General features: G+C 41.3%; 3 protein-coding genes across 3 annotated transcripts in view; 1 reads left to right on the top strand and 2 right to left on the bottom strand.

Annotated features, from left to right (window-relative positions):
• Positions 1 to 14,698, top strand: part of LOC138052472 (afadin-like) — a 27,611-nt gene extending 12,913 nt beyond the window's left edge. The window contains exons 6-19 of the mRNA XM_068898979.1: positions 1 to 37; positions 1,131 to 1,429; positions 1,825 to 1,967; positions 2,185 to 2,384; positions 2,528 to 2,611; positions 3,049 to 3,074; positions 3,355 to 3,426; positions 3,633 to 3,698; positions 4,737 to 4,810; positions 5,545 to 5,663; positions 6,289 to 7,259; positions 8,176 to 8,895; positions 11,377 to 11,564; positions 11,789 to 14,698. The exon at positions 1 to 37 is cut by the window's left edge and continues 303 nt beyond it. Of these exons, the coding sequence (XP_068755080.1) occupies positions 1 to 37; positions 1,131 to 1,429; positions 1,825 to 1,967; positions 2,185 to 2,384; positions 2,528 to 2,611; positions 3,049 to 3,074; positions 3,355 to 3,426; positions 3,633 to 3,698; positions 4,737 to 4,810; positions 5,545 to 5,663; positions 6,289 to 7,259; positions 8,176 to 8,895; positions 11,377 to 11,564; positions 11,789 to 13,217 (4,428 nt within the window). The 3' untranslated portion in view covers positions 13,218 to 14,698. The remainder of the gene's footprint in view (positions 38 to 1,130; positions 1,430 to 1,824; positions 1,968 to 2,184; positions 2,385 to 2,527; positions 2,612 to 3,048; positions 3,075 to 3,354; positions 3,427 to 3,632; positions 3,699 to 4,736; positions 4,811 to 5,544; positions 5,664 to 6,288; positions 7,260 to 8,175; positions 8,896 to 11,376; positions 11,565 to 11,788) is intronic.
• LOC138052481 (DNA mismatch repair protein Msh2-like) overlaps positions 1 to 27,500 on the bottom strand; it is a 229,291-nt gene that overhangs the window by 91,535 nt on the left and 110,256 nt on the right. The gene's annotated exons all lie outside the window — the stretch shown is intronic.
• Positions 16,683 to 25,792, bottom strand: LOC138050632 (glycine receptor subunit alphaZ1-like). Its single transcript, XM_068896940.1, has 9 exons — positions 25,693 to 25,792; positions 24,764 to 24,898; positions 24,036 to 24,124; positions 23,455 to 23,522; positions 22,720 to 22,955; positions 21,255 to 21,337; positions 20,427 to 20,564; positions 19,719 to 20,056; positions 16,683 to 17,250 (listed from the first exon to the last, which is right to left on the bottom strand). The coding sequence occupies exons 2-9, from the start codon at positions 24,868 to 24,870 to the stop codon at positions 16,969 to 16,971; spliced, it is 1,341 nt and encodes a 446-aa protein (XP_068753041.1). The 5' UTR covers positions 24,871 to 24,898; positions 25,693 to 25,792; the 3' UTR covers positions 16,683 to 16,968.

The raw sequence follows: 27,500 nt of genomic DNA, 5'->3' as shown, positions 1-27,500 counted from the left end.
CCTACTGGAAGACCGATAGGAGGAGACAGTTGGCTTGGTAAGTTTATTTAGTGTCTTGAGCATTGTGCTAGAATATTGACATGAGTTATGAAGAACAAGTGTGAAATAGGCCATCTTGGTTCAGTTCGACTTTTCATATGGATGAAACCTACTTTTTCAAGGTAAACTACATTGAATTACGGCAAAAGTAATTTAGAGGTCCATTGTGATTCCTGATGAAATTCGGCAACGACAAGAGTAGCGAGCTTAAGTTACATCAGGAATATAGAGTAGTTTTCCTTTGAGGTAAAATCAAAGTGGTAACTTTGATTAGTCTCAAATACAGCCAATCAAATTTAGCCAATGACTTACCATAAATTATTATAATGACAAGGCTAAAAATGTGGCCAGTACACATTTATGACTGAATTTTTTTCCTTTGCGACTAAGATATCTAGAAAAGTTGCAAATTTTCCACTTTTGCTCATACAAAACAATTAAAGTTAGCAGTTTCCACATTGCTGCTACTTTTGCTACAATGAAGAAATGAAAAAAAGTTTTCTCCAGGTGAATTTTGTTTTGATCTTAAGATATGGGGCAAAATTGTGGCGTAATTAGCTGCGATGTTGTGTGCACTAACACTATTCCCGTGACCATTCGCAGTTTTTGAGCGGTTTCTTTACGCACATTATTGCAGGCTCCCATTTTGTTTTTTTTTAACCACTTGCAATACAATACAGTGTGACGATCCACAGTAATACACTTCACGACTGTAGTTTCATGTCTTGTTGCAAAATTGTGACTAGATTTTTTTTTATAATTTTGAGCCCTGAATGAAAAGCAAGATGTATGCAGCTAGTAATGGGTGAAAGCAAGTCACAAAATTGTTTCTGCATTTTCCTCTGGGAAGAGTTCCTTAAGCCAAACCCCAACCATTCTTGGATCCTTAATAATAAATAATATTAATACAGTAAACATCAATAATAGTAATAAATACTTTTAATGCTTCTCTATTATCAACCTTGGGAATTCATCATGGCTTTGGTAAATGGTAAGCAAGTGCACTGATTTTTTCAATCAATGTGCTCCCCATTGTACTATCATAACTTTTAACACTAACTCACTGGGTGTGCTTTTTATTTTTCTCCAAGGTGGTCGAAGACGTCATGGCAAGCCCACCATATCAGACATCCTTTATACTTTGTCTTCTGCCATGTCATTATTACGCCGCTGTAGAGTCAATGCTGCTCTAACCATTCAAGTGTTCTCTCAGTTATTTCACTATATAAACATGTGGATATTCAACAAACTGGTTCTTCAACCTCAGTTGGGTCTCTGCACAAGGGACTGGGGATACCGGCTGAGAAGAAGACTGGGACAGGTGGAGTCTTGGGCCCAGAAACAGGGTCTTGAACTGGCAGCTGACTGCCATCTGTGTCGTGTAGTGCAGGTGAGGAAGTGATGTACATATAATTATATATATGATACGAGTGATGTATTGGGCTTCTGAAAAATGATTGTGTAGTAGAGAAGGAGGAATCCAACAAAATGTTGAAATTCTAAGCTTTTACTGGCTGTTTCTCTCATGAATTTTTAATGATTTTGTAAATCCATAATCTGATTTTACCAGACTTGAGAAATGAATGTGTAACATGCATGTAGTTGTCTAAGAAAAATAGCTACTTTGTTTCCTTATTGGGTGTGATTCAAAACTTGCCAGTTGAATAATGGATATTTTGAAACATGGTAATTCATTCTGTATTGAGATTTAAAGAGGTTTCACATCACTTACAATTTACATTAATTTCACTTACAAATATATTGTGTTCTTTCTTGCCCTACCAGGCTGCTCTCTTGCTGCAGTCACCCAAGAATTCTCACAGTGATATCAACAACATATCATCTGTTTGTTACAAGCTGAACTCAATGCAGCTTCGTGCACTGCTAGAAAATTACCGCCCTGCACCTGATGAACTTGACATTCCAAGGTGGGCCATGATTTCTTCATTGCTGGACAAAAAGTAAATTATTGTTAATGTTGTATTTTTGAAAAAAGGTTTTGAAAGTCTCTCCAGTGACACAAGCTAAATGCAAATATGGCAAGTGTGAGTTGGTTACCTCTGTGGATGATGAATTACGTATAATGTAGTGGAAGCACTGGAAAAGTCAGGATCAAGGACTGAGGTTGTATTCTTTTTTCTGCAGGGATCTGATTGACAGCGTTGTGGCTGTTGCTGAAAACACAGCAGATGAGCTTCTTCGTAACCAGGGTCAAGAGGTGATTCTAGAAGAGGACCCTCATCTTCAGCTCCAATTTCTGATACCTGAGGACAGGTACTCCAGTGAAGTGATTCGTGGAGTTCCTGCTGGTTTGAGAGAGTTTCTAAAGCCCCTGGAAGGCATTGGTAAGGCCCTGATGCAATTCTGTATACCCTCTATTCATTGAACTGATAGAAACTGTTCTGTAGGCTAATTTCTTCCAACTATTTGGAAATAAAGTGATGTCTGCCTGGTGTTTTCTGTTAAACTATCTGCTTTTGATTCACAGGTCTTTGTCGACTGTCCATCCAGCCAGCCTCCTCTGGCATGTGGACTGTGTACCACATGAAGCACAACAAAGAGGCAGTAACAGGTAGCAACTTGTATGCAGTTTACATTTGCCACCAAAGCGTATCTTGAGAATCGTGAAATGCATATCTCTTATTGGACGATTTAGTGTGTAGTATTGTGGGATATTTTTACGAGTCTCGCTGTGTTTTGTCAAGGCTATTGGCTGTTGTTTATTTGTACCAGTACTGTGGAGGTTGAGGTGCAATCTGATTTTAACAAGTTCAACGAAGTGTCCTTTTCCCCCCTCTTCAGCTCCTAAGTCACACCCTTCTGCAATTGCCAACCATCTTGTTTGTTGTAAATGGGTAGTTAACATGGAGACTTCGTGGCACACTTTGAAATGGTCTTCACATTTGAGAATGCATCTTATTATAATTATACATCACTTGGAAAAAGTAGTGGTTGATCAACATTATGAGCAGAGTACTTTTAGATTAAACGTCGTTTTGTGTTTTGTAGGTGATGTTACCCCGAGGTCTCCCCAGGTGAGGAATTTTAAACTTCCTTTAATTGAAAACCCCTACTAACTACATGTACAATAGTCTAGTCCATGTCTTCTTCAAACCGAGTCAAGTACATTTTACCTCATTTGCGTGCAATCCGTTATTTCGTAAAAGAGGTTTTGAACTTACTAAGATTTCTTGGGTCAATGCAGTCAATATTAAATATGCAAAAGTGGCTGATGGTGAAGCTGATGATGTCCCAATCGATTATGTGATTTGTATCCTGAGGGATTCAGTCTAATGTTCTTTCATTTTCCCACAGGCCCCTGAAATAATGGACGTTTCTTTCTTTAAAGGCCAAGGAGGCATGGGCCTTAGCATTGTAGCTGCAAAGGTAAGTTCTTTTTGGCTTCAAGATACAGCTCTTTTGTCTTTATATCCAACATGAAAGAGTGAATATTGGTGCCTCTGTAAGAGTCAGTGTCTTGCGTTCCATCTTTTTGCTTGTTGCACGTCACAGGAAAAGGGTGTTATTGATTTCCTCGTTAAAATTACTTACTCTATTATTTAAGCTTTTTTGTGTACTTAAATGTTACTTAGGGAGTTGGACAAGACAAGCTTGGAATTTACATCAAACAGGTCGTGAAAGATGGACCGGCTGCCGTGGTGTGTATTTCAAACTTGGGCTCTAGTTATACAGCATTTTGTGATAGATACGTTAGAATGTTTGCACTAGGGCAGTAGCCGAGTAATTGTAAGAGCCATTCAGATCTCCCTGTTTCTTCCTCTGGGTGGTAAAATTCACTTTCACTGTGTACCCTCTCGTCTGAATCTATTTTCGTCAGAGTTAACATTTTCCGTACGAAGTTGTCATTATCGGAAATGTTGTCCATATAGCAAAAAGTTGGACCCGTTAAGAGTGTGCTATTTGCCAATCAGATTCGAGGAGATTCCGGCCAGCTGAGATGCTTGAGAAAAGGAAAGCTACTTGAGATATATAGAGGTCTTCGTATGACCTTAATACCGCGATTTTTTGAACTGCCACCCTCATGAATGATGGTGTTTTGCAATTTTGCAACGGCATCATTCGAGATTAGGGGCTCTGAAACCAGCAAATGAAAGACAGATACATGTGAAATCCATTTAATGCAGAAAGAAACATTAAAATACTTGTTTCATCTCAGTTACGGATGTCAATTGAGTAGGAATGAGAGCCTCAAAAATCAGGAACGGGATTAGAACCCACTCCCTCTGCGCTACCAGCATAATGTTACACCAATTAAATGTAGGTAGACCATCAAGCAATTGGAAGCCGCTGGGTGTTGTATGAATACGCGGTAAACCCGCGGGGAGATTGTGGACACGATACTATATAAACGAGAGACAAAAATTTGTGAACGAACTTTACGGTACTATTGAAGTAACGCTCTTACCTTCGGTGATTCAAGAATCTTAAAAATTATGGTTTCTTTTGTATTCGGAGTTAAATATTCCAGATACCGTCAAGTAAATCCCCTATCTACAATGTTGACGTTTTAGTTCAAGGGAAACTCTTCTCAATGTTGTTGTATCCGAGATTAACTTGAGCTCTAACTAACTAGTTTAAGGTAGACTTTTCAACAGTTTGAATGATATAGAGTAGTTAAGGAAATGCTTACAGTTGTAAGATACGATGATCTTGAACTCTTACGTTTCCTTTATTAGGATGGACGTTTGCAAGCTGGTGATCAGCTCCTTGCTGTCAACGGTGAAAGTTTGGTAGGCGTTCCTCAGGAACGGTGAGTAGCTCCGACTTATTGCGATCGGATGAGCACGTTTTCAGTTCAAGAAAGGCAATCTTGAATAGCAATGACAGTAGGTAAAGTCTGCATACGAGCCAAATGGCCCATCAGGCCGGAGCTTATCCCGGTTTCCATGGCATGAAGCGACTAGGAGCACGTTTTCAGTTCAAGAAAGGCAACTCAAGAAAAGTACTCCCGCCTGGATGGGATTCCAGTCCATTGCAGGGTTACCCCCAGCATTTCGCTGGTACCCATTTACACACCTGGGTGGAGAGAGGCACCATGGGAGAAAAGCGTCTTGCCCAAGAACACCACACAATGTCCCCGGCCAGGACTCGAACCCGGACCATTCGCTCCGGAGTCGAGCACACTAACCATGAGGCCACCGCGCCTCGAATAGCAATGACAAGGATGATTTAATTTCGTATAAATTGAAAGTAAATTGACTTCATTCGAAAGCACGAGCCAAAAGGTGGCATGTGTTTAGAAGTGTTACGAAAAACACCCATTGTTATTGGCAGTTATTATTGTTTAGTTATTAGCGTGTAAGTGCTATCTTTATTATACTTGCATATGTTCAATGCCAAATACCCACCGCTTTGTAACTTAGTCGAATCTAATCCGGAGGTCGTGGATTTAATTTTCCCCTCTCCCCCCCCCCCCCCCCTTGTTACGTGTTCTGACGCGTCCCCTATCGGGTTTTTTTAATCGTCTTGGTGTGATCATTGCAGAGCCGCAGAGCTGATGGTAAAATCAGGAGCCAATGTTACATTGCGGATAGCGAAACAAGGGGCCATTTATCACGGTCTGGCTACTCTGCTGAATCAGCCATCACAAATTATAACGAGAGGTATGTCAACAGTAATTTCACCCACGGCCAAGCTTGTGATACCATGCTTAACCTGCAAACGCAGACGTATCTCCAGCGGTCGTTTCTCTCAATTACGACCGCCGGAAATACGTCAGCGTTCACAGGCAATGTTACGCTTGGACAGACTTAACCGATTAGAGTGTGAAAACGTAATCCTTCCTTGTATGTTATGCTTGGATCACTGTTAGTATTTTTTAATAGAAGATATTTGATTTTCGGCGGTGACTCTCGATTCTCACCATCGTTTTTCTTCAGTTTTTTCACCATTTTAAACAACGCCATTTGTGCCACTCGTGAAAAGCGTAAGCTGGCCTCTTTGCATAACAGCAAATCATAGGTTGTGGTGTGGAGATTTTTAAACTTCCCTGAAAGAAAACATTTTGAGGATAGCTGGATTGAAACTAGCTGTTTATCTTGAAACACTTTTTTTGACACTGTCTACCTTCTTTCCTTGGACCCATGCCTCTTTTTCCCCCGTAAAAAGCCCGTGTGAAGTTATAGTTTTCCAGGTAAAATGAACGGTATTTCACAGTGCGGTTAAGACTATTATCTCGAGATTTTTTCGTATGTTTAAGTCTGCTTATGTCAATCTTGTGTCTTTCAGATTCACAACAAAATCGCGTAGTATTGGATAATGAAGACCTCGTTCAAGCATCGCCTACAATCTCGGAACAAGAGATGCAGCGTCCTCCTGGGCGTTGGCTACAAGGGGATCGGAATCAATCGCTCAGTAGGTGGGATGAGGAAGATGGAGGGAGACCGCGCTATCGAGATCAGTGGCAGATAGATGAAGACAGACGAAGGAGGGATGCTGATGAGGAAAGAAGAAGACTTGACGAGCAGAGGCGTCATGCCGAGGAACAACGGCGTTTAGAAGACGAGCGAATTCGTGTGGAGCGCGACAGGCGCTACCGAGAGGAAGAAGAAAGAAGGCTTGAGGAGGAGCGTAGACAGGTTGAAGAACAGAGGCTGCGTGAAGAAGAAAGGAGACAAGAAGAGGAGAGGCGGCTCGAGGAACAGCAGAGGCGTGCCGAAGAACAGCGAAGGTTGGAGGAAGAACGAAGGCTGGCCGAAGAGCAGAAAAGACTAGAAGACGAGCGCCGGCGTGAAGAAGAACGGAGGGTAGAGGAGCAACGTCTTTATGCTGAAGAACAACGGCGGATCGAAGAAGCTCGTGCTCGCGAAGAGAGACGACTGGCCGAGGAGCAGCGACGATTGGACGAAGAACGCCGACGAGAGGAGGAACGAAGACAAGAGGAACAACGTCGCTTTGACGAAGAAAGCCGTCGGAAAGAAATGGAACGGAGGCGTGGCGAGAACGCGCTCAAGATGATTGGGGAGCAACAACGTCGTCAAAAGCCTTCTGTGCCACGTGTCACGGCTCAGGCCGTTCATGTTGAAGCTGTTCATCCTCCCCACCGCGTTCGCTTTGATGAATCCGAGAAAGATAACCAGAGGTTACAGCTCACTGTAAAAGTCGAAGAACCGGAAGTGGCACCCCAGAAACGGAATAAATATTACGCTGCGTCCGTGTCACCTATCTCTTTATCTCCCAAGAGAGAGTCCCCAAGGGAGGTCAGTATTTAAACAGCTGTTCTGTGTGATATATTTTTCCAAAATAATGCCACAGTTCTTAAAATTCCTGAGAAAACACAAGCATGGCGGGTAAATCGTGTACGTATTTGGAGTTTCTGCATGTCAGATTTATGCTGACAGGGTGGTATTGCTCAGTGAGTGCTTAAGACTTGAAAAATGTCTTTTTTACGCGCTGCTTCTCGCAAATAGCTTTCGTTTTATCATTCAAGGGCACTATGGCCCTTGCGTCTCTCGGTTCGTGAAAAGTTCTACAGTATAGCTTTAATATTAAAGAACCTTTTTGTAAGGAGGTCCTCGGGGCAGCGGCTGATATTTTTATTCTCTGTTGCGGTAGAATGCATGAAACTGAACCTTGCTTCTGCAAATTAACGCGAGCACTTCACATTACCCTCTAATAGTTAAGTCTGTTAAAACCCAGATAAGCCGAGCTTAATTTCGGAGTACCTTGACACATCGAAGTTATGCTGTTGTGATTAGCTTATTATTTTGCCTCTCAAGTGCTTTTGTAGTCTATCCGCTTTCGGACGAGCGGAAACTAGCAAAAGGAGACTTCGTCAAACCCAATTTACACACATTTTACCGAAAATGGACATTTTTACAAGCCTCCTTTGAGTTTTACTGGGCGACAGGTCTTTAGAAGGTGGACAACCGAAAAAAACCATGGGAAACCAGAAAAACAAAAGTGGTTTCCCAAAGGGAAAATTAGTAAGAAAGTGTCGAACACTGAAATGCGGTTCATTCAATACAAATCGACTTGGTGGTCAGAGTGACATTGGACCCAGTGCATTCTTATTCAAACATCTCGTTCTAACTGATTAGTTGGACACGCTTCTTCTGAAGCTACGCGCGCGCATCGTATGCTGTAAGCTCATTCGTTGGTTTTTGGTGTTCACAGGATAAGTCCCCAGATGAACCGCCTACCAGTCCTATTCGCATAGACAGTCGCGATTCTCGCTTCGGCCGATACATCATGGTTACTCAGTCACAGGCTGGCACTGGCGGTGCGCAAACCGTGCGACCTGGGGAGAGCGAACCGAACAGTAAAGACAATTGGAAACCGAACGAAAGAGAGGAATTTTCCCGCTGGCAGCAAAACGAAGTAAAATCGGCAGTGGAAAGAGAAAGCGCTTTGGAGCGAAGAGAACGTGAAGAGAGAGAACGGCGAGAGCAAGAGGCTTGGAGGTTTCATCTGGAGAAACAGAAGAGAGATCAAGAGGAGGTTAGAGGCCCGAGCAAACAGGAACGAGATCCTAGAATGGAAGAGCGTACACGCGTGGAACGAGAGCGTCGCGACAGAGAACGTCAAGAATTGGAGCGCGAACGCGCGGAACGCGAGCGTGAAGAACGCGAACGTATTGAAGAGGAGCGAATTATGAATCAGATGCAAAGAGAGGAATTGAACGAACAAAAGGAGCGAGAGAATCACTTGAAACAGCTGGAGGAGGAACAGGTACAGCTGCGAAACATGGAACAAGCGCGGCTGAGATCTGGACACAAAGGTAGTAAAGAGTATCTGGACTTGATCGAGTCGTTGTCTGCTGATGAAGTCGAGCGTGAATTTCAGAAGCGTCTCGAGGAAGAAAGAAAGAGGAAAGAGGCGTCTGGTTTTGAAGAGGTAAGTTAAGAATTGGATGTCTAAAACCACTGCACTGGTCAAAACTGTTGAGAAAAGTCGCCTTTAGAAACTGGTCGGTGCGTGGTCTGAGACTCCTTTGACGAAGACTGCATATTTTAGTTTTTCGTCACTAAACCTTCAGTAATGGTAATGATAACCCTAACGAACTTCATTTAAAGTGCCCTTGTGACCAAAAAGTCAAAACTTATTTCTCCTTGGATTTCAAAACTATGTTAACTGAGCACCAAACCACCAAAGCCTTGATTTTAAAAAGACACCTGTTTATTTTAACTGGAATTTTCCTGTTTAATGGTCCGCCATTACTAACTTTAAGATCTTGAGAGAGCTGGATCGAGGAGAAAGTGACGTCATAGGCTCACTAGTTTAAGAATGCACTGCGTGTGTACGCGGCTGGATTAATAAGCAGCACAGGAGTTCTTGACTTTCAGACTATAAACTCGCGTTTTGCATAAATATATATAATAAGTTGCGTTCACATGCTGAAATTTTAAGCTAGTGAGCCATTGACGTCACTTTTCCCGGGACCCAACCCTTCTGAGGTGTAATCGGTCAGTTTTGAACGTGAGTGATAGCGGAACGTGAAATCCAAACCATACACTCAAGGTAAACGACCTTTGAATAAAAATCAAAGCTCAAACTTTCGATAGTCAGGTGTGAAGCAAACACACTTTCAAAATCTGAAGGAAAGAAAGGAAGTGATTTTTATCACAGGGGCACTTTACATGTAAGTGTCAACTGTATTAGCGCTGGGGTAGTAAGTGGAGACGCTATACTGAAATCTAATGAAATCAAGTCACATGGAAACGTGGGTTGATTTTGGAAGCCAGGGGAAAACCGGAGTTCACGGCGAAGACTGAAGAACCAACAAATGATTTAGAATCGATTTGTTTTCTCGAAGGAACTTTTCAGGTGTCACATGCACAATCCCCCCTGTAGTTTTCGAGGGGAGAGGTATCAAGCATTCAATTTTCACGCTCCAAATCTTGCTTTTGGTTTTCTTGAAAACATGCTAGAGGCTTCAACATCGCTGTCAATTGAAAGTGAGTGAGTCGACAAAATCGAACGGATTTTGAAGCCGTTTTTAAGCTTTTCGTTCCCGGAAAGTTACCAGGGCTTTCAAGAAACGTGCCAATCTCGACCCTAGAGCTCTTCTGTTGATTGAGGGAGAGAAGAGAAAACGCGAATACGTCATTTAATGTTGCTAGCTTATGTTTCTCAAAGTGTTATATGATTTTTCCATTTCGTTCAACTTCCACAAACTATCGGAACTATCGAGGAACTGAATTGGGAGGAGCGTTGTTGAAACTAAGAAAGAAAATACAACATTCACCGTTGTGTGCTCGCGTCTTCCATAGAACTTGAGATCTAGGGCCCGTTTCTCGAAAGTCCCGAAAACTTTTCGGGCCCGAAAAGCCATTTGTGAAACTGCCAACGGCTTGTTTTGGAAAGGCGATCTTTTAACATGTTTTCAAGCTAACTAAAAGAAACATCTGTGAAGTCTGACGAATTAAATCCTCTCCGTTCTTGAGATACAAAGGGAATTGTGACACCCGAAAATGGCCCGTAAAGTTTTGGGACTTTCGAGAATCGGGCCCCGGGTCCTTTCACGTTGCAGATTGGCAGAGAACGGGAAAGAAATGTACCGAAGTTGAAAGTGCACGTGCAGAGCTTTGGTTTTGCTCACTAAAGTCTGTTGTTTTGTTAGCTTTCTCGCTGACGTTCAGTTGCCGTTCTATATCTTAAAGGGGCAGTGTCACGCTATTTTAATTAAAATTCAAAACACTAAAATACGTCTTTACATCAATGAATACCAAAAAATAATACTGTAGTTTTGTTGCCAATGGCCAGTGAAGTTCACTGAAGCTATTCTTTGTTGTTTGCAGCCAAGGATGGAGGGGATGGAAATGGATTGAAATTTGAAAAAAATTGGCCAGTTTTTTTCGAGTTTGGAGACGTTGTCCTCTGAAAGTCGCCAAAAGTTAAATACGAAGAGCTCTTTGTGCCATATTAGATTTTTTATCATCTCAGTGACTTGTCAGAATGTTGTACGTATGAGCTAGAGTAGTAATTGTTTTAAGCAACTGGTCTCGTTTCGATGATCACATGAGGTTAAAGGAACATTTTCATTGGCTGGTGAAGCAAATCGTTGCGACACAAGTTGCAGGACAGATGTTAACACTGCGCAATGCTTAAAAAATTCTTTGCAACCGTTGCGGAAAGTAGAACGCAATTCTACTTTCCCCAACGGTTTCTGCAACTGGTTTCGCAACGTTTTTGCAACTTGTCTCGCAATGACGTTGCGAGACAAGTTGCAGGAAAAAGTTCACAGGGTAACAGCGCCTTTTGGTAGCCTTGTGTTTTAAACAAAACCACAACCCACGTAATATTCAAGGTTTGGTTTTCATTACGAAAAAATAACCCGCGGCCAAGACATAATACCATTTCATGTTTTTGCTCTAGGAACGGACTGCCGGTGGACTGGTGTCGGTAACACGAGTGAAGTACCACTCACCAGATAAGGAAGAAAGAATGGAGAGAGGGCGCAAAATTGACTTGCTGTTGGATGAGACAATGCGTCGAGAAAGAGAGAGGAAAGAAGCCGAGAGACGACGGCAACAGAGAGATGAAGAGGAGGAGAAACTAAAGAGGTAAAAAAGCGACGATTTTGCTGAACATTATTGTCTACTCGATAAACCTCTCTTTAGCTAATGAGCCCTTGCTAAATCAAGGTAGCTGCTTCTGTTTGTGCTAACTTCCCACCAAACACTCATTGCTGCGGCAACGTTCTTTTATGTAGAAACCTCATCTGGAATTAAGAGGCCTAATGATCTCGTACGAATAATTTTCTTCATTTTTTATTTTCTGTTACTAGTGAGAGACAACAGCGGAGGGTTCAGCAGTTCGAAATGGATCGCGAACAACAGCGAGAAAATCAGCGGCGTTTACAGGAACAGCGCGAGAAGGAGCAAGAAGAATGGCTGAGACAGCAGCGGGAAAAGAGAGACCAACAGAGAATTGAACAGGAGAAAATTAGGCTTGAGAAAAAGATGCAGGAGGTGGAAGAACGCAATAAAAAGCGAGAAGAGATTCAACAACGCCGCGACCAGGAAGAACGATTGAGACGGGAATCAGAGAAACAGAAGCAGGAACAGGAACGACTTTTGGCGGAAGAACAACGCAACGCGGAGCTCAAGCGAGATCTTGAACGGAGGAAGCAATTAGAGGAGCAGAGGATTGTCAAGGAGAAGGAAGAGCAGTTACGGAAGCATCAAGTTGAAGAACAGCAGCTGCAAGAAGGAAGAACGCGCAAACCTTCCACGGAGGATCATGTCAATGAACTGAAGAGTCGTGCGACCGCCGATTACGAGCGAAGGCGAAAACTAATCGATGAAGAGCTCAATCGACGACGTTCGGAACCCATTTCAGCTCTTAAGAATCCAACCTTGTCCAAACCAAAGAAGCAAGTATCCTTTTCCAATGTTGCGACAGAGATAAGCGATCCTACTTCTTCTTATGTCGTAGGAACTTCATCTGGTTATAGTGCACGAATCACTCCGGCTCCCAGCATCAAGTACGTAAACACACGAGCACCTAAAGATGCTGTTCCGGATTCCGGAAGATCACAAGTTCCTGATGATGATGATGATGACTTGCCACCGCCGCCTCCTCCTCCCCCTCCCCCTGAGGAGCTGTTAGACGACGACAACTTCCCACCCCCTCCTCCCGTGAAGTCGCAACAGAGCTTCGACCGGTTTTCTGCCCTCAACAATGACAGATCCCGCAGTTTGGGATACACATCCCGCGTCACTGTTACACCCCAAGGACCTCCCGAATATCCCACGGCTTATTCAAGTTCGGGAGTTCCGCTCCGTCAGCCTCCAATCACGTCATCATCGGCTTACCCAAGCTACGTTACGTTACCAAGGAAACCCCGTCCTGTGTCTTACCCAGCTGCTTTTGAGATGAACCAACAAGGCCCTGCCCCGGTGAGGTACGGATCGCAAGAGAATGTTCTGGATGGACCAGGGTCCCGTGCCCAACCCCCGTACGCTCCGACACCTTCGCGGCTGAATAACGAGGACTTGAACGGACCAGAGAACGCCCGCGGCCGCTTGGCCAGGATGTCGCTTACAGACGAGGAGAAATCAGAAGGTCAATTTGTTTCTAAGAAACCCGAGAATCTTCACTTTAGGGACAAACTCAAAATGTTTAACAAAGAATCACCAGAGGAGAAAGTGAGGACGTCGAGATGGCAACAGGATCAGATGTTGCAAATGAATGGCGATTTGACTCGTCCTTGACAACAACTTCGCGCCCTCGGAGCATCCAGAAACGGTTTCAAAGCTACATTTATGGTTTTGCCTTTAGCTTGAGAATGCGGCCTTGAAATATCATGATTTTATCTCACAAGATTATCTTGTACGTGCGGAAAATTACCGCTTAAAAATACGTTATTAATAGTCGTATATCACTAATATCACTCGGCACAAGTGAAATAGAAAGTCAATTTTATAAAAAATGTTTTAACCTCTAAGTGCCCTTTGGGTAAAGCGGAAATTTATATTTGATCATGAAGTAGATTTTTAGTTTGCCTCCTTCTTTTTGAGGAACGTAAGTTGCAAAGATTACAACTGGCTCTTAGGTTTTACTCGTCACGCAAAAATACTGGTGTTAGAAATGAGTCAAAAAAGCCTTAAACTTGTAATTTTATGCTGAAGGAAAGCAAAAGCGTAGTACTGACATTTTGAAAGGGTAAAAGTCTCGTGGAAACGAAATCAGAAAATGGACTGCAATTTAAGTTTCCCGTAATCCAGGATTAGCTTAATCAGGCGGCCCCTTTTGAACATGTTGAGTTACCTGGACACGATTTTGAAAAAAAGAAGGATGTTTTTTCAAGATTTTTATTATCTAACTGGTAAGACTCTGACGTTAATGATATTCAAGCGTGTTTCACTTGAATATTAATAATTATGATTTCCCTGGATGATTGACGGTAATTCTCAACCAGTCGGAAGGAAAACTTTAAGTTGGGTTTTCCTGCACCTGGTGCATGCTATTTTCCGTTTATACGATCGTTTGTATCCTTTGATTGGCTTTAATAATTTCATCAATATTCATTTGAAAATCGCTCTTACGTAAAACAAGTACTCGGGGCTTCCTAAGGAAAGCACGAGCTGAAAGATAAGAAGGTCTTTTTTTAAAAATGTATACAAAGTTTCAGAAAATCCGAAGTGCCAAGCAACAATAACCCACTCTCGTTGATGCGTCAGTTTTCGGTCATGACTTCAAAGCTTTAGAGCTGGCTTACATACTGAGACACAGACGCTGTAATTAACAAGTCGCCTTTTTCGAGTAGTTTGTCCTTATTCAAAGCACTTGTTTATCAAAGCTCTACTGAATTTACTGTGTTGCCAGCTCTCAGGATAAATATTGTTAATCTTGTGAATTTCGAGACATCTTGAAAAAGACCAGGATGTTAAATTTGATCCTGATAGATCAAACGTGGAATATTGATTGCCTGGCCAGAAAACAAGACGACCTTATGGTACAGAACATTACGGGCATTGTAGTTGTAACAGAATTGGTAGAATAATTTTAACAACCTTGTAAATAGAACTCGAGTATCAAAGCTCTGAAGCGGGGAAATGTATATATCCATTTTAAAAGTATAAGAGTTTCTCGAAATATGAGAAAATTAGTACTGTGCACACCTATTTTGATGAGTTTATGTGTTTTTATTAGTTTTACGATCTTTAATAAAAATGAGTATGGTCAAAGTGAAGTGCTTGTAATGTTATTCACCGGCTTGGAGATTCTTATTTGGGGAGAATATCTGCCCGGCGTCTTGACGAACCCCCTTTACAAACAGACGAAAATTGGTACCGTACCAATGTATTTGGACTGCCGAGCACACGTCTAGAGATGTGGTCGGCACCACTACAATTTCTGGTATGGGTGCCTTCTGTTTACACACGAACAATTTATCGTTCCGTGCCCGACTGAAAACATAGTTACGGCGCCGAGATTTCGGAGTGCCATGCCAGAGTTTTATGCTGGTGTAAAGCGGGCGTAAACGGTCTCTGGGCCGTACTCAAGATGGGCTAAGCCGGAGAACGATGTTTTTTGTTAGCGTATACTAAAACAGTGGATAGCGTTGAACGCGTGCGCTGATTGGCTACTCAAACTCCGGATATCCTTTGTTAGTATATACTCGCTGAGTGATCTTGGTGTTTCAAGCAATCTGATTGGTTCGCTATCTCGGAGTAATTGAGCATTATTCACTCCCTACGGAGTGAATAATGCTTGATCCAAACAAAACAAAATGGCCGGCGTAAACTCGCCAGCATTTATGAATCGGAAATATTGAGAATACAAGATCATGCTGTGGCTACAGAAGACAAAGGCCACAAAATTTGGCCTGAAAGTTTTCAAAGGTAAGAGAAGAGTTCATACTTTTACCAACCAGTGTTTGACTTCGTTTTTCCAGATAATTATTGCTGAAAATTAAACAATCTTCAAGCCAACAATTTGTTTCACTCGGAGTAATTCTCTCTTGTAGGGCTGGTCGCCCACCAAAACGAATTTCTTAGTGAAATCGAGGAATTAAAAAAATGTTTAAGAAAGTTCCACATGGTTGAAAGGAAACAAGACGGGTCATTTTACAACAAACTAACGCTCACCTCAATTAGAGCCACCATTTCATGCATGTGGATCCTTTACCAACTGTACTTTCAATTTCCATTTCAAATGAACCTCAAAAGCTTTGATCGAACGGTGAAAATGTTTGAACAAGGAGACTTTCGATTTAGATTGCTGATTTAAACGGTGGTAAATGACCATTTCGCTGTTTGTGACGAGGATTTTAACGAAGGTTATTTAGATTTGCCATGTTTGAAGCTTCTGTGAACACTTGCGCATGCTTTGTGCGGCTTACACGTTTTCCACGCATGAATTGAGATGCCAATCAAATCGACTTTGGATGGTTTTTTCTGCAATTGTTGTTGAGATCACTTCGTGAGTATATACTAAAACAATTATTCTTTTCAATCTCGGTGAAAAGTGGCAGAATATTTACCTCGATTTCAAAGAATAATTGTTAATTATAAAATTCTCAACCTCGGAAAATGCATTTCGCGTGCTCTGATTGGTTCACTCAATCTCGGTATCAGCTCAACTTTGCTCAACCTTAGTTTGACCTTATATGGTAAATGATTGCGTTAAGCGTTGCTAAACTAATTTTTTTTTCGCTGGAAAGCAAAATTTCTCTTTGAATAAAGCCAAAAAGGAAAAAAAAACTTTAGTGGAAAGTTTGGATCAATTCCGGGGCGTTTAGAAGTACACGAAAAGGCAAGAAATGTTTTTTTGATGAGCCTACGTCTGTCTGACCACGACCTTCACCGCAAATTCTTGCAGCTCGGCGGCAGGGATTTCTTCAATTTTCGCATTTCGTCTTCACTTGCAAGGAACTCCTTGAATTATTTTAAGTTGTATGAAGTTTTACTCTTCGTTAGTAGCATTTTCTTGTTTCTCACAGAAGGATTTTACGTCACCTTCAGAGAACTTCACTAATATCTATCGATCGCTCGCCGTTTTTCACTGACTGTTTGCACAAACAACCATGCAAAGGCGGGATCACGTGCCTGTGAGGATCTGGAAAATACGCCACTCGCGTCCCGGAAGTAGTTTCGTATGAATGTTTTGAGTGGTGTATTTTCCAGTATTAAAATAATCTTCATTAACTGAGAGCTCGGATTCAGTCTTGATTTCATTTCAAGTAATACCATGACGTTTTTTTAAAGTCCCCGAACACGAAATATATATATCTGAAATGGTAAGTGTTCCGAGGTTCTCTAAGAACAAACATATACAAAAGCAATACAAAAGGGTTCACGTCGGGCACGCGGCGGTCCTCATCTACCGACCCCGTCGTCCGGCTTCGCAGCAAAGATTGCTATTTTGGGAGTATATTTACCACAGAAAAGACCAGGAAAGTTCTGCAAGAATAATTTACAAACTGAATGTTAACTTCTCTACTGGCGGAGTCATCAGCCGTCACCAAATTCCGTGATTCTCGACGCTTGGTCCCAGATACGTCAGCCAATAAGCCACATTGAATATCACAAAGCATAAAGGGAATGCCACTCGAGAGTAACGCTCCAATGAGGTAGAGTTAAACCAGATGTAACGCAATTTGGCCTCTTGGGCTAACGACTTTTGTCTCAACTTGGACCTTTCTTCGTTGTTGTTCTTCGTTGTTGAGACACTCTCATTCTCCTTGCCCTCCATGGTGGCTTGAGATTTCATTGGTTCAGAAAATTTGACCAAGCTGCATTGCTGAAATTTAAAAGAGCAAGTCACTGATGAAAAACTGGTAGCCAATACTGCCTTACACTGGATAGAACTAAAACCTTGTTTACACTGGGCGATGCAAGCACAAGCACGTACATAAGAGCGCTTTTTTCACCGTGAAAACGGGGTTGACGCAAGCATAAGCACAGGGGTCAAAATTTTTCTTTTCCATGAGCATGCGCTTATTCTTGCGTCCGCTTGGGTCTTCTGAAAACGAAACGCAGCATAAGCACAGGGAAATTTGCTTCGTCTGACCAATAGGCAACTTTCACCATGGTGTCATTTGACTACAACTACCAGAATTCAGTTTATTTTTCTTTTCTTATTCAAATTTTGTATTCCCAGTGGGGTAAGAACAACAATAGCTCTAAGTAGCATGAGACAAGCAAAACCTAAAGGATTCTGGTACTTGTAGTCAAATGGCGTCATCATACAAATTTCCTATTAAAGCACTCTTTCCAGAATCCCCGCCCCTGAGCATTTGAACAAAATGGCGGATGCAGTGGTTAATTTTGATGCTTATGTATGTGACGTTCGCTTTCACTAGCATAAGCTACTGATACTTGTGCTTGATCGAGAATAAAATGTTTTGCCATCAGCAACAAAAATGGCAACATGAAAACAACTTAAATTTTGAACCAAGGATATAAAAAGTTACCATCAGCAAAAAACATTTTGGGAGATTTTTGCTATTGTAGTTTTGGCTGCACAAGTAAATCGCAAAATCGAAAGTGACATCGAATTCAGTGGGCGGCTTGATCAAGTTACCATGCATGTTTACTCGCGAAACAAAGGATACATCTGTGTCAAAATGATGGCAAGACACCGGGGTTTTTTTGTGTTAGTTTGGCTTTTTTTAAAAAGTGTTTTAAAGATTGACAACAAATATGCGAATTCAACACAAAGATCACAATAGCCCAACTCTTGAGGTTGAACATTGTTTCTGTAAAGTTAAAAATTCACTCTCCTAGACGAGGTTATTTATCACCAAGTAATTCCATCGTTTTGGAAATTATTATTATTATCATCATTATTTATTATCATTATTTATCAGCTTCACTAATTCTTGAGCTCATTTTGTTAAAACTCAAGCCCGTTTCCAGAAGACCTGTTTATGTTCGTGAGTTATGCATGCGCTGCGGGCCTATTGTCTCCACGGACTTACACTTACTCACTCACTCACTCACTCACTCACTCACTCTTACAACCCGGTGACATAGTGTGTAGTAGTGCAGTTATAAAGTGCACTCCCACAAAAAGAAGTCAATTTTTTGCTTTGTGTTCCGCGTACTTTTAGGACAGTTCACATTGGGAAAGCGATGTTTTAGAAGGCAACTCTCGTCAGCGATCGAGTCGTCATTTTAAAAAGGAGCTCACCTCTCCAATAATTCCTTGAGTCAATCCTTTCCTGAGTAAATTTGTTCTCAGGAACAGTTTTTTCCAAGCGAAAAGTATCGTGTTTCCTCTGACGATGAGATAGCTCTGTTTTGATTGGCGTTTTCCGGTGAGGGCATGCTGAATCTTCCAAGGAAGACTGGCTTTTACAACAGTGGACGTACCAAATCTCCCAATGGAGGCTTTCTGTAAATAAATCTATATTTAATTATAGAATGCCTCCCTTGGGAGATTCAGTACGCCAACTGTTGTAAAACCCATTGTATGGGAGATAGAGGCTCCACTTTTTGAGCTCCTGGTCCCAACCCCCTTTTGTAGTCTCTCCCCAGGGCTCATTGCGCGCTGACCCTGAATAAGTATTTACTGCCGTCAGGCTAAGACAAAGCTTATACTACGAAAACCACTTATTTGTGGAATGGATGGGAGTTTGCGTGTCTCTGCACCACCCACTTTCGCTTGTAAATAGTTCAAATTCTTAAGAAGTAACGGCAGAACCGTAGCGCATGTGGAAGGCTCTATAATCGTGGAAAAGCTTTCCGTGAATACTTAACAATGAATATTATACTAGACATTATCGGAAAAGGGTGGTTTCTTTGTGGGAAGTGTTTTTTGCGATTGCCTAAGAAAACAGAGATAAATTTTGAAAACGTGTTTTTCCATTGTTGCGGTTGTTTTGTACACCTTAAGCCCGTGGGTAATGATGGGCGGGGCAGTGACTCGATAATTTGGGGCCATTCCACAGATCAGTGGTTTTCGTAGTATTAGGGAGGTTAGGCATGACGTTTACGGCCAACGGCAAACGGGAAACGGGAAACGGGCAGGCTCCTGCTTATCATAAAAGCGTGAAAATTCTCTCATTTTAACTTGTCTCGTTCCTTCGAGAAGTTGCTTGATATCTGGAGCTAACAGGACAGGAATGAGCTAATATCAAGCGGGGTTTTTACATTTTTGACAAAACCCTAATTCCACTCCGACGTTTCCCGTTTGGGGTGAACGTCATGCTTAACCTCTCTATTAAGTTTCTTTTTCAGGTGCTAATCCCGTAGAAAGACATTAACCTCATTTATATCTGCTTTCTGTGAATTGTTGAGTGCGCAATGCACAGCGGCGTACTCCAACAAGCAGGCGAAAACGAAAACGAAACACGTGATCATGTACACGTCAAGAGCAGTGGCATAAGATACATTTGGAGCCCCACCACCTCCGTGAAGGAAGTTGCCCATGGCTAGGATAGTGATGACTCCAAGAGAGACTCGTGCGGGGGTAGAGTCGGGATCGATCCAGAACGAGATCCAGCTGAGAAGGACGACAAGAGTTACGGGAAGATAAAATCCATACACATAAAACATGAGACGCCTTTTGAAGACGAATGTTGCTTCTGGCTCAGAAAAGACACCTGCAATGATGAATTAAAAAAAGACAAAGTGATCAGATTAACTTTGGCCTGTCTTTCAGACGGACTGTACGGTGTAAACGATGAGATCTCTAGGAGCCCATGAGAGGGCGACATAAAATATGGGAAGGTTTAAACTCGGTAATAACGAAATACGTGATTTTTCCAGTGTGACGAAAATGAAGTATGAGTTTACATAATCCGGCATAACCATACAGAATCGCATGTTTGTGAAGGAAGTTAATATCCAATGATACCTTGTTGAAGCGGGTGAGATTCTTCTGTTACCAATTGTAACATCTGACTCTCAGGTTTACGGAGGGGGTGTATTCGTTAGGTGTAATACGAACAAAGTCTTCACGATTCAACGGACCTGTGTTATATCTTCTACTGCGATTTTTCACGATGACTTTACCCATGTCATACTGTGGAATCTCTAAATTTTCCGGCACGATCAACCCTCTATTCAAGGTTCTCCACTTAACAATCACGTTATCTTCTGTTTGAGAATCTAGAAAGAGGAAAAACAGAAAAGCATTGAATGATTCCACAGAAAAATCAAATTCATTCTTGTACTGAACAGTTACTGAGTATGCGTTATTGAAGACGAATGGGAGGCTCTCGCAGTTTAACTTCTGCAATAGACCTTTTTTAACTTGTACGCTTTCTTTTCCCATTTCAGACCACGTGATAATACTCGGAGGAACAGTTTCTTCCAACTGTCGTCTTATGCACGTGCATAATTATATAACAAAGGGAAATTCCCTTAAGAACGTCACGTGGCCTGGAATGGGAAAACAAAAAGGTCTATTGATAACAAAGAATCTTTAAGAAAATAGGAAAAGGAAAGGAAAGGAACTTTAGTTAAGTGTCTAGTTGTTCTAGAGCTGGAGCACTAATTGGGGACACTGTCAACCGATATTAAAAATCAACGCAAATCAAGTCAAATGTTGGTTTTTGAGGAGTGAGGAAAACCGGAGTACCCGGAGAAAATCTCTCGGTGCAGAGAAGAGAACCAACAAACTCAACCCTAAACCTGGGTTACATTGGTGGGAGACGAGTGCTCTCACCACTGCGCCATCCCTGTGTGGTTCCTTTACAGCAGCTGGAGAAAAGAATTTCTCAGTGCTGAGCTTGAGATTACTTAACAGCTCAGGGGAATAGGACAATGTTGTTTGATTACTCCAGCGCAGTGACTTACAGCTGCCAAGGTTGAAATGACATGTCTGTTGATCCATAGGAAATTGACGAAAATTCATTTGACACGAGAGCACCGTGGTGATTCTGCATTATCAATAAGAAAAAAGGGAGTTATAAGTATAAGCTTTCGATTTCATCATGCATGCATCTAGATGTCCATTTTGACACTTGATTTATGTTTAAATCACATGACATAAGTCCAACTGAAGCAGACCATTCATTTGGGAACTGTACGTGACTTTAAACCCCAAACAATAGCTTTCAGTTACCCCTCTGATTCTTCCTCTGAAAACGTCAATTATCTTTGCAGGGGGACCAAAGAGAGTAGAAAATACTGTGTGTGTCCTTTGGGCCGGGTTGAGATCGTCTTTTATGTCGTTGGTGTCGTCTTGTTCCTTGAACTCCGACTCCAAAAGGTCTTGTTTGCTCATTGTAAAACTGATCGATCACAGTCTTCACAAACAATGGATTCCAGTCTGTGAAGCACTTCGCATTTCATCCTCTAAGGTGTGGGGTCAGTTTGTGTACCAATGGGCCCTTTGCGGGTGAGTGATCACATGGTACAAAAACCGCCATACTGAGACGCAAATTGCCCACTGGGACATCTAAAACAAAGAAAACTAGATTAACTTGCTTTGTTTTAGATGCCCCAGTGCGCAAATTGCATTCCAGTGCGGTTTTTGTACCATGTGATCACTCACCTGCGAAGGGTCCATCGGTGACTTATGTTATTAAAGTGTCCCTGTGACCAAAAAATCAATTTTTCTTTGGATTTCAAAACTATGTTAACTAAACAGTAAACGACCAAAGTTTTAAGCCTTGATTGAAAAAAGACAACCCGTTTATTTTAACTGGAATTTTCCTATTTAATGGTCCGCCATTACTAACTTGAAGATCCTGAGAGAGCTGGATCGAGGAGAAAATGATGTCAAAGGCTCACCAGTTTACGAATGCAATGAGTGTGTACGCCGCAGAATTAATATGCATCACGGGAGTTTTGGAGTTTTGGGCATTTAGACTTTTGAACTCGTGTTTTGCATATATACATGTAATAAGCTGCATTTACACAATGAAATTTTAAGCTTGTGAGCCTTTGACGTCACTTTTCCTTAGACCCAACCCTCTGAGGTCCAATGGGTCAGTTTTGAACGTGAGTAATGACGGACCGTGATTCCGTGAAGTTCAAAACTTTCACTCAAAGTAAACGGCCTTTGAATAAAAATCAAAGCTCAAATTTTTGCCAGACAAACTCTGAAGAAATAAAGAGATTTTTTGATCACAGGGACACTTGCGATAGAAAAACTTGGTTTGTGATAAAAAAAAACGCCTTTCGTTTTTTTTTTTGTTCAGCGTAATTTGTAATTGGTACTGGTTCTTATACCGGAAGTGAAGCGCATCCCGGAAGCAGAATACAGTTAAACCGGTTATAGAAAATCGCTTACCGAAAGCTGGAACGCAAGCCTCACCTAGCACTCATTAGAATGCAACCATCAGGGTGTATGCCAAAGAGAATATTCTGTGTTGGAACCAGATGAAAACGCGCCTCCTTACTGTTGCGAAAGTAGATGTCGGGCTTCCAAATATTTTTCCTCAATGCCGCGTTCAAGATCAATCTTTGGTCAGTTGATTTGTCCGGATCTGGCAGATAACAAAGCCGCGAGTCATTCCATCGCTGTCTAAAAAACATGTCGAGTGAAAATTCCTGGATAAAAAGACCGTACTATAATTAACTTCCGGTTCAAGACTATTGTTCGCAAGCTAACCAATGAAAAACGGTAAAGGATCTACATGTTATGTTAACTCTTTGGAAATATGATCTAAGGGTTGTATTGTTTCGTTCAATACACAAGAGATTTTTATACTTGAAGTGATCAGAGCCACGGAAATAGAAAACCTTTATCCCGGAGATTCTCCGTTAACTTTTGGCATGATTTTCCCGTCTTTGGCTGAGGGACAGCAAGCCTGAACGGCTAAGGGCTACATCATATGGCAGCCTAAGGAAAATAATGTTAAATGCCCTCTTTTGTATCAATTCTAGGGTTTTGCTCAGATAAGCCGGAAGATCTGCCCAGACGGGTGCTGCATATTCAATAACTGGAATCTGATGTCACCGTCGGAAATTACCGTCCCTGCAGAGAAAAATAAGCAGCTTGAAAAAATTGGCCGCCGAAGATGAACTTTCTCTCTATTAGTCGACTCACCATGTTTTGTTCATTGATAGAGCTGATACTCAAAATGTAAGACTCGATAACAATGATTACTGGCCCACCTTAAAGAAAAGAAAATTTAATCCAATAAGACAGAAGAAAGTGGCAATTTCACGTTACTTTAGCCAATCAAAACAGATGCACTGATAATAACTTGAACCAAGTGTAGCTTCAAGTCGCTTTATTAGAATCAAAGGCTATTTTCTTCGCTGATTTAGGGCCGCGATTAATTAGGCCAGTACTTACACTTTTTCGACAGTAGAAAAAAAAAGCTATTAAATAACCTACTCTGTGTCTTCCACCGAGCATTACATGGGGCAGGAAGCTTCACAAGTCTTACGTGAATAGTTTCGTCTGTTTAAAATGCCTCTAGTGACTTATCAATGCTATTTTGATTGCTATTGTGGATCGGATTCCTGTTCTAGACATGACTTTAGTAATTTTGGAAGGAGTGATTGAATGTGTTTTCATTTTTTTGAGACAACGTGCCAGCCGGTTTTCTCGACGGCAAGGCTCAAACGTTCTTTATTTATACCCGATTAGCTTCATTTTGCCGAGGGATGTCCCGTTCTTACCTGTCTTGTTTGGCCTGGAGGAAACATCGTTATCATTATTGATCCAGGTTAGTAATTGTTCTGCACTCCTGTTACATGCTTCTTGGTGTCTGCGTAAAAAAAAAACCTCAGAGAGCGCATGTAACAACAAGTAAGGTGGTATAGTTTTGCAAATTAACTGTTTTTTCACTTACTTTGCCGTAAATAATTTTTCCTACTGGCAATTTATGCGCAGCAAAGTGAAAGGAGGCAAGAGAAAGAAAACCTAACGTTGACACTTCAATAAAAGACATAGACAAAACGAAGGTGACATGTATGGAAAGATCGACGAGAGAAAAGGTGAAAGCTGGAGGAGTATTATTTTCTAGAGTCCGACGGAGAGGTCGAGGTAGATCAGACGACGAGATTACGATCAACCTCAGTGAACGCTAAATTTGTCTCCTGCACATTGCAATGGAGCGCGAAGGTTGCACAAAATTTGTGTTATGATTTTTGTGTGGTTCATTAGAAGGTAATACCAAGTAATTAATTAACCAAAACCAAATACAATTTGCAAAGCTTAAAAGCCATTTTTGTTGAAAGATGTTGATTTGTGATCTGGCCTTTTACGTGGTTAAGTACAACTAAAGGAAAAAAATATATGATCTTTCGGTGTGAGCTCCCATCGAAAGATTCTGACACCTTGCAAGTTAGATGTTGGAAAGCGATAGGCTTTTTGAAAGAGGATCGTTACGGTTCTGCATACGTACCCGATGTTGGCATAGCAGAATCGCAGACGAGTTAATAAGACGAAAAACAAAGCGAAACCCAAAGGAAACCTTCCAACATCTTTGCTCTGTAAGCACAACATGATCATTCGGCGAACTCCAACGGATCACAGTTATCTAAACGGGAAAAATATTGGAAGTTTCATTATTTGTGGATAAACGCTCAAAAAAGTATGAGAGAGATATTTTAGCCATTACATTATTTAATCATAACTGTTTTTTTTCATGCTGACTTTGATTGCAACTCTGTTGTAAATAATTAAGCGTGTCTTGAGCCGGTAAAGCCCAATCGCTCAGATACTTCTGAGCGAACTAAGGCAACACACTCGTGTTTTTTCGATGACTGTGGTAGATCTCCTCATCCTTTTGCGGTCACACGTCAGTCGTGTACAACAGACGGATTAAATACTGAATACGTATGGACGCAAAAACATCGATATGGGTTACTGAGTATCAGCACGGGGGGTCAGAAACTGAGCCGGAATTAACCTGCGAAATAAATCTAATGTTATAACAGTACTATCCACTCGTCAAAACCCCCAGTGGAGTTTGAAATCATAAAATTTTGACGAAGCTCCCATTCACTGAAACCGTTACCGAAACAGGTCAAGTTTGCGGAACACTTTAGAAAGTAGCGGCAAAGATTTATTAATAACAAATAAACTAAATCCATCCCCCCATGGATATTGCCTTTATCGGATATTAAATTTGAAAACATCTCCAACGAAAAGAATAACAAAAGCTGTTTATATATCGATTGGGTTTGTTGTGGTAAATTCGCTGTGAACTCTAAAGCAGTCTGTAATCTTCCACACTTTACACAAAAGATTCCAATATTGACTAGCAGGTATGCAGGAAAGCAAGCTACGGGTGTTTGAAAAACGTAACCTTTCCTTGTACTTGTCTCTAACCTGTGTTTGTTTGCTATGCTCTGATTTTCGGCTTGGAAGTTTTAGATTTCACTCTTAACGGGCCCAAAATTTGTCATCGAAGTTGGATTTTGTCCTTAACAGACATCTGCAACTTTGCTTTAATTTTGGCCTTTCCAATATAACTAATAATGTTAATAATTCATCGACCTCTCTTCCATGTCCTAACTTTTTTCATGCATGTTTAATATCTTTCTAAAACACAAAAAACCCTTCCAGCCACACATTTGAAATTGTCTGGTTTTGATAAAAATTGCAGATAATTTTATTTTGTTTCGCCTTGTAATTTTGCAGTAATTACTTTGTTACAAAGTATAGCATTCGGTTCCGTTTTTGGACTTGGACTTTCCTCGTAGACACTTTTCACGGAAGGCAGTCCAGTGTCGTCCCCAGACTTCGCTTTTTTTTTGGTCAGCACCAAGAACACGGACTCTGGACACTTCCGATTTATGCGCAGTCGTAGTGAACGTTTATTTTTGTAACCGTTCACAACCACTGTTGTTTCAAATTTCTGAGCGTGCGAAGACGAGCAGGAAGTCCGTGATTTGCGGACTTTCTGCCTTGGAAGTGGCCAGAGTCCGGGTGCTAACAAAAAGAAAAGAGGGCTCTGGGCACGAGATTGAAGGCAGTCCAAGTAGGATTCGCCGCAGTCGTCTGTGCGACAGATAAATTAACGGAGAATTGTGTGCGTGACCGGAAACGAGGTTTTGGGTTTTCCTTGCACGCAATGCTATATCGGGCTAATTACATAATTTTATAATTCTCCCAGTATTGTTAAAAATAATATTTTAAAATACCATCGTAGAAAGTTGTAAAGCTAATTGGAGACAATTAAGCTTAACTACTATAAAACATAAATTTGGTTTTATCAACGGAGTTGATAATGTAAACTGGCCACCGTACAGAGATTCTAAATAGAGAATCTCTGTACGGTGGCCAATTTACATTATCAACTCCGTTGATAAAACCATATTTTTGTAAACTACTTCCCCACCGACGCAGCACCACAGTTTCTTTAGAAACTACCCCCTTCATTCATTTACTATAAAATATATAAAAGCCGGAAATTTGCACTATTCAACTAAGTACACTTTTATACTGTAACGCTAAGTACTATATTTACACTTTAAAACTAAATGCGTATATGAGCTCGGAAAAAAAAACATGCACCATGATCTGCCCTGAACATGCTAAAACAAATTAATAACAACATAAACTGACATAAGCGGCATTCACTACCACATCCTCCTTCAACAACCGATGTTACAACTATTATAATATATATTGTATAGATTTAGCCAAGCAAAAAAGCGGAGCTCTCGTTTCTAACCCCAGAAAGCAATATAGTCTATATGGAAATAATTACGCTTCTCCATAAAGTACAACAAGGAACTGCAAACGTTTCAGGCCTTCTTCGTTTTTTTAAGCGAGTTTTACAAAATAAGTGAGGCAGCGAGGCATGCGTTAAAAAGGAGAACATTACCTGAAATCAGTGAAGCTTATTACCTTTGCAAAACCCGTGGACGATACGTCTTGCACAGCGTTGGATCAAAGAAGATCGTGATCAGTCCAAAATTGATTTTAAAATATTTATGAAAGTCAAGGAGACTATTGTACCACGGATAAAACAACGCGAAAATGTATTTTTTAACGATATTTCAGCTGGCCAATAGCAGCCTTCACCAGGTTTATTTTGAAAACTAACGATTTTACAGAATATATATACACATGTTACGAAGTAATTAAAGACGATTTCAAATAATAACGTAACCTGATATAGCTAATGGATA

This window comes from Montipora capricornis, chromosome 6 (genome assembly GCF_036669925.1).
Source record: "Montipora capricornis isolate CH-2021 chromosome 6, ASM3666992v2, whole genome shotgun sequence".
NCBI lineage: Eukaryota > Metazoa > Cnidaria > Anthozoa > Scleractinia > Acroporidae > Montipora > Montipora capricornis.
Note: the sequence above shows the minus strand (reverse complement) of the source record. Positions and strands in the feature narration are given on the sequence as shown.

Bases quoted from the DNA above. Each gene is read 5' to 3' on its own strand.
- LOC138050632 (XM_068896940.1), bottom strand. From the start codon at position 24,870: ATGATCATGTTGTGCTTACAGAGCAAAGATGTTGGAAGGTTTCCTTTG. The intron at 24,125-24,763 runs GTACGTATGCAG...TTTTTTACGCAG, and splicing joins TTCTGCTATGCCAACATCGG to ACACCAAGAAGCATGTAACA. The intron at 22,956-23,454 runs GTGAGTCGACTA...CTTTTTATCCAG, and splicing joins CTATCAATGAACAAAACATG to GAATTTTCACTCGACATGTT.